The sequence below is a fragment of the Bombina bombina genome, chromosome 1, assembly GCF_027579735.1.
Source record: "Bombina bombina isolate aBomBom1 chromosome 1, aBomBom1.pri, whole genome shotgun sequence".
NCBI lineage: Eukaryota > Metazoa > Chordata > Amphibia > Anura > Bombinatoridae > Bombina > Bombina bombina.
Genome location: NC_069499.1, coordinates 1,287,720,603 through 1,287,733,569, shown reverse-complemented (window position 1 = coordinate 1,287,733,569; position 12,967 = coordinate 1,287,720,603). Strand labels below are relative to the sequence as shown.

Genomic DNA, 12,967 nt, shown 5'->3' with positions numbered 1-12,967 from the left:
AAACCCTACCCATAATTTTCTTCATTTGTGGGGGCTAATCTGGGCGGTACGTAGCAGAGTTAGCCTTGATACGTCAGCAGGGTACATTTTAAATTCTGAGAATTAGAAAGTCCCTAATTTCCGAAATTAAATTACATAAGACCATGACAAAATAAATAAGTAAAGTATATTGCAAAGTTGCTTCATTACACATAACTAAACCTTGTATATAAAAAAATCTGTGGCTAGTCTGAAACATATACATAAAAATAGAAAGTATTATGTGCAGCATGCAATTTCCTTTGTACATAACACTGATAACATAAGCACATGCAGAAATAAATATTTTAATCGGAATTGTATAAGTGAAAGAAATAGAAAATAAAATAAAATCATAAAGGAAAATGGTAAGATCTGTGGCCTAGTGAGACTGGAGAATATGGAACAGCAAGAGAAGAGGGAAGTCCCATGGTGTGGCCTAGGGCTTTATATTATTGTATTTGGGAGCAATCTTCCTAAACTCCAGAGATTGTTCTCATTTAGAAAATTCAGAAAAAAGGTTTATATCATTTTCTTTTTTATTATAACTGAGAAAAGTAACAATTTTACAAAAAATATATTGTATTGTGAAGCATGCATATTTCCTCAAGATTTTTTTTTATTGATACATTTATATATTCAAAGTTAATTGACACAATGCTTGTGTGTTGATTTTCTTAAAGTGATGGTAAACTTTGGTGATTCCATCAACAATATCTGTAAATAAATGTAGATGCCTCTTTTTTTAAAAATAATTAATCTTTATGGTCATACAAAACAGGGGGCGTTAATGTCTTCGAGCTGGACGTCAATGGGGGCACGCAATGATTGGATAAATCCGGATTCATCATGGAAGACACAAATAGAGTATGAGATTTGGGCAGATGAATGGCGTGATGTTACTATACTACAGGTGAATTATTTTAAAAATGAGGAATCTACATTTATTTTAATGAATGAAAGTGACCCTTATTTAATGATTCATTACAAGTATTGTTGATAGAATCACTGAAGTTTACCATCACTTTAATATAAATGAATTTTATGTTTATGTTCTAAGAGTAGAAGTTAATCAGTGGAAGGCAGTCGATTAGTAGTAATTGTTTCCAATAACGTTTTTCACAGCTGTTCGCTGAACATCACTTGATGTAAAGCTTTCTTGTCACACTTTCCTTCTGCCATGAAAGCTTCAATTTCCTCCACAGTACGCGGGACACAAGTGAGCAATTCCATGCCGTTGGCTGCCACAACAATGTCATCTTCAATTCGCACCTACAGGGCCAAGAGATACACATACAAATTACCAAACTATCTAAGGAAGAGTATTTTACATACTGTATATAAAGGGACATAAAACAGGTTGATATCTGTGCATATCCTAAAAAAGCTAATTAATTAAAAATAGTTTGCATAAAAAAATTGTTTAAACATTCCTGGCAAGTATTTCAAAATAATTTTAAAAAATAAGCAAAATGAATTACATAGCTAAGCTGCCTGGAGCAGCCAACTCCACCCCCCTTATCAGTGTTTAGACACAGGCGTTGTATTTCAACTTAGTTCACAGCTTCTAGGCATGCTCCAGCAGATAATCCCTATGCACTTTTGCATTCTACTAAAACAACAATAGATATAGATACAGCCATAGAAGGAAATGTGTGGGGAGAGTTAGAGCTTTACAATTCAGAAACTAAAAAGAAAGGGTTAATGGTGAGGCACTGCAGTATAAATTTGCAGGTAAAGTAATGAAAGTACATATTGTTATAATTTGTCTATATCCCAACTTGTTTGTGTCCCTTTATTTACAGGCATTTAGGCTAAGCATTTTCAGAAAACTACGTAAACAGACAGCAAAGATGGAAAAGGAGGGTAATTATAAATACATACTCCTTGCAAGAGACAGTCCTGCAAATAACATGAGCATCCCACAATCATCTACAAAAAGTAATTTAGTAATTAGCAGTTATGGGGGCATATGTATCAAGCTCCGACTGGAGCTTGATGCCCCGTGTTTCTGGTGAGCCTGCAGGCTCTGAGCAGGCAGACACACATCGCCGGAAATCAACCTGATCGAGTACGATCGGGTTGATTGACACCCCCCTGCTGGCGGCCCATTGGCCTCGAGTCTGCAGGGGGCGGCGTTGCACCAGCAGCTCTTGTGAGCTGCTGGTGCAATGCTGAATACAGTGAGCGTATTGCTCGCCGTATTCAGCGAGGTCTGGCGGACCTGATCCGCAGTGTCGGATCAGGCCCGCCAGACCTTAATATTATTATCAATATTATTGGCACACAATGGACAAGGACTCTATGACCTCTAGTACAAAATAGTGCAAGCAGTAATGAATGACGTAGAAAGGCGTTACACATTCCCTGATCCTCAAAATCATTTACAAGTTCATCTACCCTCTAAAAATATATTTATTATCATTTTAGCCTTCTTTTTTCTTTAATTCCTATATCTATTACTGATCTCAATCTAGTTATGCCTGTTTTTCATAGAACAGAAAATAATAGTTTACAAGTCTTTATACAAGGTATTTTTTATGGTCCAAAGGTATTAAATGAAAATGAACAATCAAATACAACCATCAGTGTAAAAATCTATCCATCAAACAGAGTGACTAAAGTGTAATTTGTCGTAACAAAAGTGAAATAAGAGAAGTATTCCTGTTTGCTAATTTAATAGTCTGGGGAAAAAACTATTCATAAAACAGTTTGTCCGAGTTTGTAAAACTTAACCTTGGCCTACAATAAAAAGATAGACGATTAAAAAAAACAATGGCTTGGGGGAGATGAATCAGATAAAATTTGCTGACTCTCTTATTAATCCTTGAAAAGTAAATGTCCTTAAGAGAAATAAGTTGACACCCAATGAGTTTTTCGCAGATCTCACAATTCGGTGTGGTTTCTTCTTTAATGATAATATAACAGAGCTAATACCAGGTTAAAATAGAGGATGATAAAACTTATACTATGATGGCTGAATAAAAACAAGTTAAAGTAAACCTAGCAAATAATGTTATAGAATTCTGCACATAGTGATTTTTTTATTTATTTTTTATTATAAATACATATAACAACAAGTATACATACAACTAAACCCAACACATACAATACAATATAGGAATCTATAACTTGTCTAATATAAGCTCTCAAATCAGTTGAGGGAGGTCTGGCCACTTAAGACCCCCCCCCCCCCCCGTCTTAAGCTTCTTTAATACTATTAACCTGAGTTAGTTTGCTCCATATTTTCCCAAATATCCATTGCTTCAAGAAAAAATTCTAATTTATTACACTTCATATAGTGAAATTCTTCATTACCCATGTATTCATTAACCTTATTGATCCACTAACTCTTTGTGGGGATTACTGGGGTCTTCTGTTTTTTAATATAACATTCTTTGCACTGTTGAACAAGGTTTGATATTAAAATACTCTTGCTTTATCTAACTTTCTATCTAGATTATTTAATATTACCGTTAGAAAGTTATTTAGGCTATGTTGTTCATTACTTTTGTCTATTACCTGAAAAACTTGAACCCAAAAAACCTTAATATACGGGCAGAACCACATAATGTGTGATAAAGTACCTCTATTTCCACCCCCCCCCCCCTCCAACACCTATCTTGTGTATGGGGGTAGATTTTCTGGATTCTACTGGGGGTGAGGTACCACCTAGTCAGGAGTTTAAAATTCTGTTCCACCACCCTTGCTGACACTGAGGATTTTGCAGTACATTGAAATATATTTTGCCATACTTTTGTTTCAATACATTGTTCTAATTCTGCTTGCCAATTTAAGGTATAATTAGGTGGGATATCTATATTATTTTGTAGTATCCCATATGATTTAGAAAGTTAGTGCTTTATATCAATTTTAGATGTACATAGATTCTCTAATTTTGTTAATGGTCTTAATATGTTATATCTTTATATTTATTAGTAAAAATGTAGTGATGTAATTGAGTATAGGAGAACCAATCTGTTAATTCTATAAGGCCTCTAGCATGTAATTCTTCCTGTGTATACAGTTTACCCCCTTCCATTACATCTATAATCCTATATTTGTTAGGGGTATGCTCTCCTTTAAATTGACCTTTTAAGAAGTTATCATTTTCTACTAGAAAAAGTAAGGGTGATGGAATAGTTGATATATTATTATTAGTGCTTTTTTTAATTATTAGTGCTTTTTTTTTAAATTATTTGGTCCCAAATCTTAAATGTTTCTTTTATAATGCTATACATAGTATCTTTATTTATTTTTGGGTGGATCTTACCCCATATATTGTTGTTGATACCTCTGTAGTTTTTTTATAGTTATTTGGCAGGGGTATGGGGAGTGTTCAGTGGCGTCACTAGGGTTGGTGTCACCCGGTGCGGTAAGTTATGGTGTCACCCCCCCCCCCCAGAAAGCAGACACACACAAAAACACAGGCAAACACACATACAAACACTCAGACACACTTAAAACATACTCAGATGCACACACAAACACTCAGAAACACACTCAGACACACACACACACAAAAACACTCAGACACACACACACACAAAAACACACACACACAAAAACACTGAGACACACACACACACACAAAAACTCAGACACACACATACAAAATATGTAAACTGCACTGCATTAATTATAAAGCTCATGCCTAGAGCTGCTCCCTGGCTCAGCAGAGCATCAAATGAAAGATAAACAGAGCACTCTAAAAATAAATCACTAAAGAAAAGTTTTAGGTGCAAACTATGAAAATTCTGCTCTCTGACTCTGTTCCAAGTCTGTCAGTGCACAGCCACGGGCCGCGTGCCTACCACTTCTTATGGCCAATCAGCTCTGCACTCTGCCCACCCCCAGACCCCCGCCTGCCCTCCTACCTGTTCAGTGTGCACTTAGTGTACCGTAACCGTAATGGTCTGGTGGGCATCATATGTGGCTGCTTCACTTTAAAGACAGTGTCAAACAGTCATGCGGTCAGGTGCCAGGCATCCCCTCATGATTTGCCAGTTCCCGTTTAGAGAGACAGCACAGCAGTGAGTGACTCCACTGCTCCACATGTCACTGAGCAGTGAGCACAGATAGGCAGGCAGGTTTAGGCTAGGAGCAGCCGGGAAAACTATTTGTTGAAATTGCAGCACTGGCTCAAGGGGCAAAAAAATTGTGTGTCTACATCTTCCCCAGTCCCACCAATGTTCACAAATGCCAGCCCCTCTAATAAAAAAAAATCTATGCATCTCAACATTGTATTTCTTTGAATTTCAATAAAATTAAAAAAAAAAAAAAAAAAAATTTTTTTTTTTTTTTTTTTTTTTTTGGTGTCACCCCCTGGTGGGTGTCACCCGGGTGCGGCCCGCCCCCCCGGCCCCCCCCTAGTGACGCCACTGGGAGTGTTTGCAATAAATATAAAAATCTGGGGAGAACATTCATCTGGATCACATTTATTCTCCCTAGCCATGAGATTTTTTTTATGAAACCAAGGTAGAAGATCATTTGAGATCACATTCTTAAAACACACATAGTTTAGGTAGATCGTTTTAGACATTGTTTTTGCTAAATATACCCCTAAATATTTCAGAGCTTCAACTTCTTTGAAGGGAAAATTCTTAGCCATAAATTCCAGAGTCTTTACATCTATGTTCATATTCAATATTTCTGATTTACTAACATTCACAAAAAAATTAGAAATCAACCCAAATACCTTAAATTCTTGCATTAGTTCCTAAATCGAGGAAACAGGATCGGATAGAGTCAGAAAAATATCGTCTGCGAATAGGGATGCCTTAAATTCACTGTTTCCAATTTCAATGCCTGATATCTTCACATTTTGTCTAATATGGGCTGCCAAAACTTCTATACATAATACAAACAACGTTGGGGACAACGGTCACCCTTGTCTCGTACCATTATAGATGTTAAAGGGGCTAGAACAGCTCCCATTTATTTTTATTCTTGCTAAATGGGCGGCATAGAGAGACATTATTCTTTTGATAAGGTTCTGACCAAAATTATATGTATTAAGAATTCTTTCCATAAAAGACCAGTTCACTCGGTCGAAAGCTTTTTCTGCATCTACCGAGATAAATGCGGAGGGGATATTTTCCAGTTGGGTATATTCTAATAAGTGGAAGTTTTTAACTTTATTGTCTCTTGCTTCTCTGTTTTGAATAAAACCCACCTGATCTAAGTGAATAATCTTCTCTAGGATTCCCCTGAGTCGGTTAGCAATAATTTTCGCATAAATCTTTAAATCTATATTTAGGAGGGATATCGACCTATAGTTTTTCTTCATTGCTTTTACCTGCTTTTGGTAGCACTATGATTCTGGCTTCTTGCATTTCTTTAGAGAATTTACCCCCAGAATCAATTGAGACAAACAAATTAAGCAAGTGAGGAGACAGATTCTCTTTAAAGATTTTATAATATTTTGCAGTGAAACCATCTGGTCCTGGAGATTTCCCTACTGTGAGGTTGTCAATGGCTAGATGTATTTCCTGTATTTGAATTGGTTCCTCTAATTTTAATTTTTTTTGATATGAGATTTTATTTATTTTTAGTTCCCCTAAATAATTTGTTAGAAAGGACTCCTCTATGGGTTGAGATTTTAGCTTATATAAACTTTTATAAAAATATTTAAATTGATTCATTATGTCTTGATTATTCTTACAATATCTATTGTTATTATTTTTGAGTTTATATATGCTATTGCTTATTTCTTTCTTCTTAATTGCCCTTGCTAGAAGTCTACCATTTTTATCCCCTTCTGTATAATACTTTCGTTTTAACCATAATGCTTTATTTTATTAACACTTGACCAATATTCTTTTAATTTTCTCCTTTCCTCAAGTAGATCTTCTAAAATCTTGTTGTTATCTGGGGAATATTTATGTACTCTTTCTAAATTATGTATTTTACTAATTATTTCCTCAAATAATTTCTTATTGTTGTTATTTTGGATACTCCTTAATTTTATTAACTCCCCCCTCAATACGCACTTATGGGTATCCCAGAGTATTGCTGGCGAAATATCCTCTGTATTATTTAAATGGAAAAACTCCTCTATTATCTTCATTAATTTGTCAGTCTGCTCTTGCTTATTTAGGATGTTCTCATCTAATCTCCAATTAAATTGACTCTTCTCTTGATTTCCTCATTTTAGTTGTAACCTGACCGGGGCATGGTCCGTCCACGTAATAGGATGGATCTGGATTTCTTGCACCAACGCTAAGCCCTTAATGTCTATGCAAAAATAATCCAGTCTATAATAAGATAAATGTGAATTTGAAAAAAATGTATAATCCCTCTGGTCTGGGTATAGCATCCTCCAAGAATCATACATGGCTAAGTCTTTTAGGCTATTATTTACTTCACTTATGATTTTTTTGGTGTAGATGCTTTCTTTTTAGAGTTATCTAAACAGGGATACAGCGTGACATTATAATCACCTCCTAGTATAGTAATCCCCGTTTGAAAGTCTAATATTAGGTTAGTTATTTTCTTGAAGAAAACATTCTGCTTAGTATTTGGTCCATAGATATTAAATATTGTATTTGTTAATCCTTGTAAAAAGCCCTTTAGTCCTAGATACCTCCCCTCCTTATCTTTTAGCTGGTCTATTAATTGAAAGGTTAATGAAACAGAATGCACACCCTGTTTCTTCTGACTCTATCCGAAGCCATATAACAGGAAGTATAGGTCTCATTGCAAAATGTAGGCTCATTATTCTTTTTAAAATGTGTCTCTTGCATTAAAATCACATCTCCTTTTAACTTCCCCATTTCCCTCAGAGTCATGGATCTTTTTTCGGGGGTATTGAGCCCTTTGGCATTTATAGATATAAATTGGATAGTATTCATTTAGGTTTATGACCCCCGAGCAAAGCCTCCACATGTATATAAAGAGCTAAAACCATTAACGATTCCTATAACAAATAACTTACATCTATAACTAGTACATTGACAATAGACTTCTGACAACACAAACATTCTGTTTGAGTAGATCTTCCTCCTTACCAGCCTAACTTACCTTACATATGGACGGAAGAAAAAATAAAGGTAGCATGTGCAAAAAAGTGCATATCAGCCCCCAATATAGGGGGGTATTACAAAAAACGTGTACATAAAAGGGCATAGGGGTGGAGTCTGCTGCGTGCGCGAGGATGGCGGCAGATTTGTGAAGCTCCACTTTTCTCCTTGTCAGTCTGACTAATGATAATGTTTTAAACCATGGTGGTAAAATCTAAATTAAAAAGCCCGCTATACTACTCAGATAAACTTGTTCAGAGTAGTGCCAGCTAGAGATACCGAAATTGACAGCTACATACCTGTGTTTGAACAGGTAAGGAACAACAGAAACCCCCTACCTCAGAAAGGGAGCCGCATACAGAGGCGGACGCCAAGGAAGTAGGAAGGAGTTATAAGAGAGATCGGGTGTTGTTCCAGAGGAGCGCTGTAGGAAGCACCTGTGGGGAAAACTTGCATGCTGCTAGGCATCTCGCAGACAACACAGAGAGGAGGAACGGAGGCTAGGAAAAACTCTGAGAGTGTCAGTCAGAGATGCCAAAGGAGACAGCTGTGTATTAGCTAGTAAACAGGAGGTGAGCGGTAAGGATCTCTCAATCCACAAGAGCAGCCTCACTGGACTCTAGCAGGTAGTGTCTGCGGAGCTAGAGGGTGGTGCAGAAGTGATGGAGTGATAGTTTGGTAAAATCAGGAGGAGAACACCTGTGAGGGAAACAGACGCCTAACATCAAAATCCAACTAAGAAACGTGTGAGGTGAGGGATGAAAACAGCTACAGGGAGGCTGTTAGAGGAACCAATGCTAATACCCAGAGGTCAGAGGTACTGACTTGGAACACAGGAGTGGTGTGTGTCGGCAGAATGAGATTGTAGAACTTGGCTGGATTAAAGGAGTGAGGCACAGTGGCGAGCACAAGTAAGAGCTAAAGGGCTTCCTCCATAGAAAGAACTGAAGGAGAGGGAGGCTAAAAAGAGAAGAAAAAGAAGGGAAAGAGAGAAGAGGGGGAAGAGGGAAAATAGAGCCCACAGGATAAAAGAATAACCCTAAATTTATATATTAGGGTTCAAGAGGATACAATGATATAAAGGGAAATGAGAAAAGAAAGAAAGGTGAAAGGAAAAGGAAAGTAAAGTAAAAATATAAAAAAAAAGAAAAGAAGAGAAAAAAGGGAGCAGGGATGACATCAAAGAAATCCTCTAAAGCAGAGAAATTGAATAAAATGAATAAATCCCCAATTGTTAAACCAAACCCCTTCTTCCATAACATAAGTGTGGAAAGTCATACTAGCCCTAAAGCTCAATCTCCAAAAGTAAGCTTAAACCAACATACTCCAGACATATAAATTAATATGGAAGAGTTAAGAAAATTAGCAACAAAAGAGGACATTGCATCCATCAAGGAATGCATTATTTCTGAACTAATGGATATCAAAAAAGATCTGAATGAAATAGGCTCAAGAGTTAACCTGCTGGAGGACCAGCAGGTAGAGATGGGCAAAGAAATAATCCAAGTAAACTCTACTATCTCCTATCAATCCCGCTTAATTTCAGATTTACAAGATAAAATGACAGACCTAGAGGATAGGTCTAGAAGAGGAAATCTAAGAATTAAGGGTATCTCAGAAGAGATCAAAGCGGATGCTTTAAGAAGTTTTACGCAAGGTATGATAATATCGCTAATACCAAACCTAAAAGAGGGGGACATCAAAATTGATAGAGTACATAGATCTGTATATCCCTTGACACCAGGAAGAATTAGAGATGTAATACTTAGATACGCAAGAAGGGGTCAGGAGACCCGAAATTGGAAAACCAAAAGACCAAAGGCCACATTGGGAAGAAATTAGTAAAAAGAAGAAAAACTGACAGTTAAATAGTTTAAGCACCCTGACAGCCCTATATCAGGCAAGGCAAGGGTTGTGAAGTTGAAGGGACATCTGAGAAAGTAATAGGATGAGAAGAAAAAATGTATTCCCCCCCCCCACTTTGGTTTTATGATACCTCCCAGCGTTGGGGGCTGACATGCACTCTCTTTTTTTTTCACTTTTAAGCACTTTGCCTTTTTTTCTTTTTTTTCTCTCTCTCATTCGTGCACTGTGTTTTTTAGTACCCCTCCAGTATTGGGGGCTGATATGCACTTTTTTGTTCACGCCACTCTTTTTCTTTTCTTTTCTTTTTTTTTTTTCCCCCACACTGTTTTATGATACCCTCCAGCATTGGGGGCCAATATGCACTCTTTTGCATGTTTTTTTCTTCTTCTTTTTTCTTTGTGCACTCTGTTCTTTTGATACCCCCTAGTATTGGGGGCTGATATGCACTTTTTTGTACACGTCACTTGTGTTGTGTTTTTTTCTTCTTCTTCGTGCACTCTGTTTCTATTTAATGCCCCCCAGTATTGGGGGCTGATATGCACTGATATGCATCCTTTGATGATTTTAATGTTAGACATGTGCTAAAAACACACACGCACATATATATATATATATATATATATATATATATATATATATACATATACATACAGCCGTATGCAAAAGTTTAGGCACCCCTGATAATTTCCATGATTTTCATTTATAAATAATTGGGTGTTTGGATCAGCAATTTCATTTTGATCTATCAAATAACTGAAGGACACAGTAATATTTCAATAGTGAAATGAGGTTTACTGGATTAACAGAAAATGTGCAATATGCATCAAAACGAAATTAGACAGGTGCATACATTTGGGCACCCCAACAGAAATATCACATCAATATTTAGTAGAGCCTCCTTTAGCAGAAATAGCAGCCTCTAGACGCTACCTATAGCCTGGATGAAGGTATTTTAAACCATTCCTTCTTGCAAAACATCTCCAGTTCAGTTAGGTTTGATGGTTGCCGAGCATGGACAGCCTGCTTCAAACCACCCCACAGATTTTCAATGATATTCAAGTCTGGGGACTGGGATGTCCATTTCAGAACACTGTACTTGTTCCTCTGCATAAATGCCATAGTAGATTTTGAGTAATGTTTTGGCTCGTTGTCTTGTTAAAATATCCAGCTCCGGTGTAACTTCAACTTTATGACTGATTCCTCAACATTATTCTCAAGCATCTGCTGATATTGAGTGGAATCTATGCGACCCTCAACTTTAACAAGATTCCCAGTACCGGCACTGGCAAAACAGCCCCACAGCATGATGGAACATCCACCAAATTTTACTGTGGCTAGCAATTGTTTGTCTTGGAACGCTGTGTTCTTTTGCCGCCATGCATAGCGCCTCGTGTTATGACTAAATAACTCAATCTTTGTTTCATCAGTCCACAGAATCTTCTTCCAAAATGAATCTGGCTTCTCCAAATGTACGTTTGCATACCTCAAGCAACTCTGTGGCGTGTGTGCAGAAAAGGCTTCTTCCGCATCACTCTCCCATACGCTGAATTATTTAACGATGCACAGTGACACCATCTGCAGCAAGATGATGTTGTAGATCTTTGGAGGTGGTCTGTGGGCTGTTTTTGAACACTGACAGCTTAAATCTCTGCAATAGCTTTTTTCAGCCTTCCCCTAAACCATAATGTTGAACAATCTTTGTTTTCAGGTCATTTGATAGTTGTTTTGAGGCCCCCATGTTGCCACTCTTCAGAGGAGAGTCAAAGAGAACAAGAACTTGCAAATGGCCACCTTAAATACCTTTTCTGATGATTGGATGCACCTGTCCATGACGTTCAAGGCTTAATGGGCTCACCAAACCAATTATGTGTTCTAATTAATCAGTGCTAGGTAGTTACAGGTATTCAAATCAACAAAATGACAAGGGTGCCCAAATATATGCACCTGTCTAATTTCATTTTGATGCATATTGCACATTTTCTTTTAATCCAATAAACCTAATTTCACTACTGAAATATCACTGTGTCCTTCAGTTATTTAAGTGATCAAAATGAAATTGCTGATCCAAACACCCAATTATTTATAAATGAAAATCATGGAAATTGTCAGAGGTGCCTAAACTTTTGCATACGACTGTATATATATATATATATATATATATATATATATATATATATATACATAAATCATTTCAGAACTTTTTCCAATTTTAATGTGACCTATAAACTGTACAACTCAATCGAAAAACAAACTGAAATCTTTTAGGTAAAGGGAAATAAAAATAAAAAAATAAAATAATATGGTTGCATAAGTGTGAACACCCTTTTATAACTGGGGATGTAGCTGTGTTCAGAATTAAGCAATCACATTCAAAATCATGTTAAATAGGAGTCAGTATACACCTGTAATCATTTAAAGTGCCTCTGATTAACCCCAAATAAAGTTCAGCTGTTCTAGTAGGTCTTTCCTGACATTTTGTTAGTCGCATCCTACAGCAAAAGCCATGGTCCGCAGAGAGCTTCGAAAGCATCAGAGGGATCTCATTGTTAAATGGTATCAGTCAGGAGAAGGGTACAAAAGAATTTCCAAGGCATTAGATATACCATGGAAAACAGTGAAGACAGTCATCATCAAGTGAAGAAAATATGGTGCAACAGTGACATTACCAAGAACTGGATATCCCTCCAAAATTGATGAAAAGACGAGAAGAAAACTGGTCTGGGAGGCTGCCAAGAGGCCTACAGCAACATTAAAGGAGCTGCAGGAATATCTGGCAAGTACTGGCTGTGTGGTACATGTGACAACAATCGCCCGTATTCTTCATTTGTCTGGGCTATGGGGTAGAGTGGCAAGACGGAAGCCTTTTCCTACAAAAAAAAAACATCAAAGCCTGGTTAAATTTTGCAAAAACACATCTGAAGTTTCCCAAAAGCATGTTGCAAAAGGTGTTCTGGTCATATGAAACCAAAGTTGAACTTTTTGGCCATAACTCCAAAAGATATGTTTGGCGCAAAAACAACTGCATATCACCAAAAGAACACCATACCCACAGTGAAGCATGG

At 36.9% G+C, this 12,967-nt stretch overlaps 1 protein-coding gene across 1 annotated transcript in view; it reads right to left on the bottom strand.

Annotated features, from left to right (window-relative positions):
* Positions 1-539: 539 nt before the first annotated feature.
* The window catches only part of PEPD (peptidase D), a 999,359-nt gene continuing 986,931 nt past the window's right edge, over positions 540-12,967 (bottom strand). Inside the window, exon 15 of the mRNA XM_053701517.1 lies at positions 540-1,290. Within this exon, the coding sequence (XP_053557492.1) occupies positions 1,138-1,290 (153 nt within the window). The 3' untranslated portion in view covers positions 540-1,137. The remainder of the gene's footprint in view (positions 1,291-12,967) is intronic.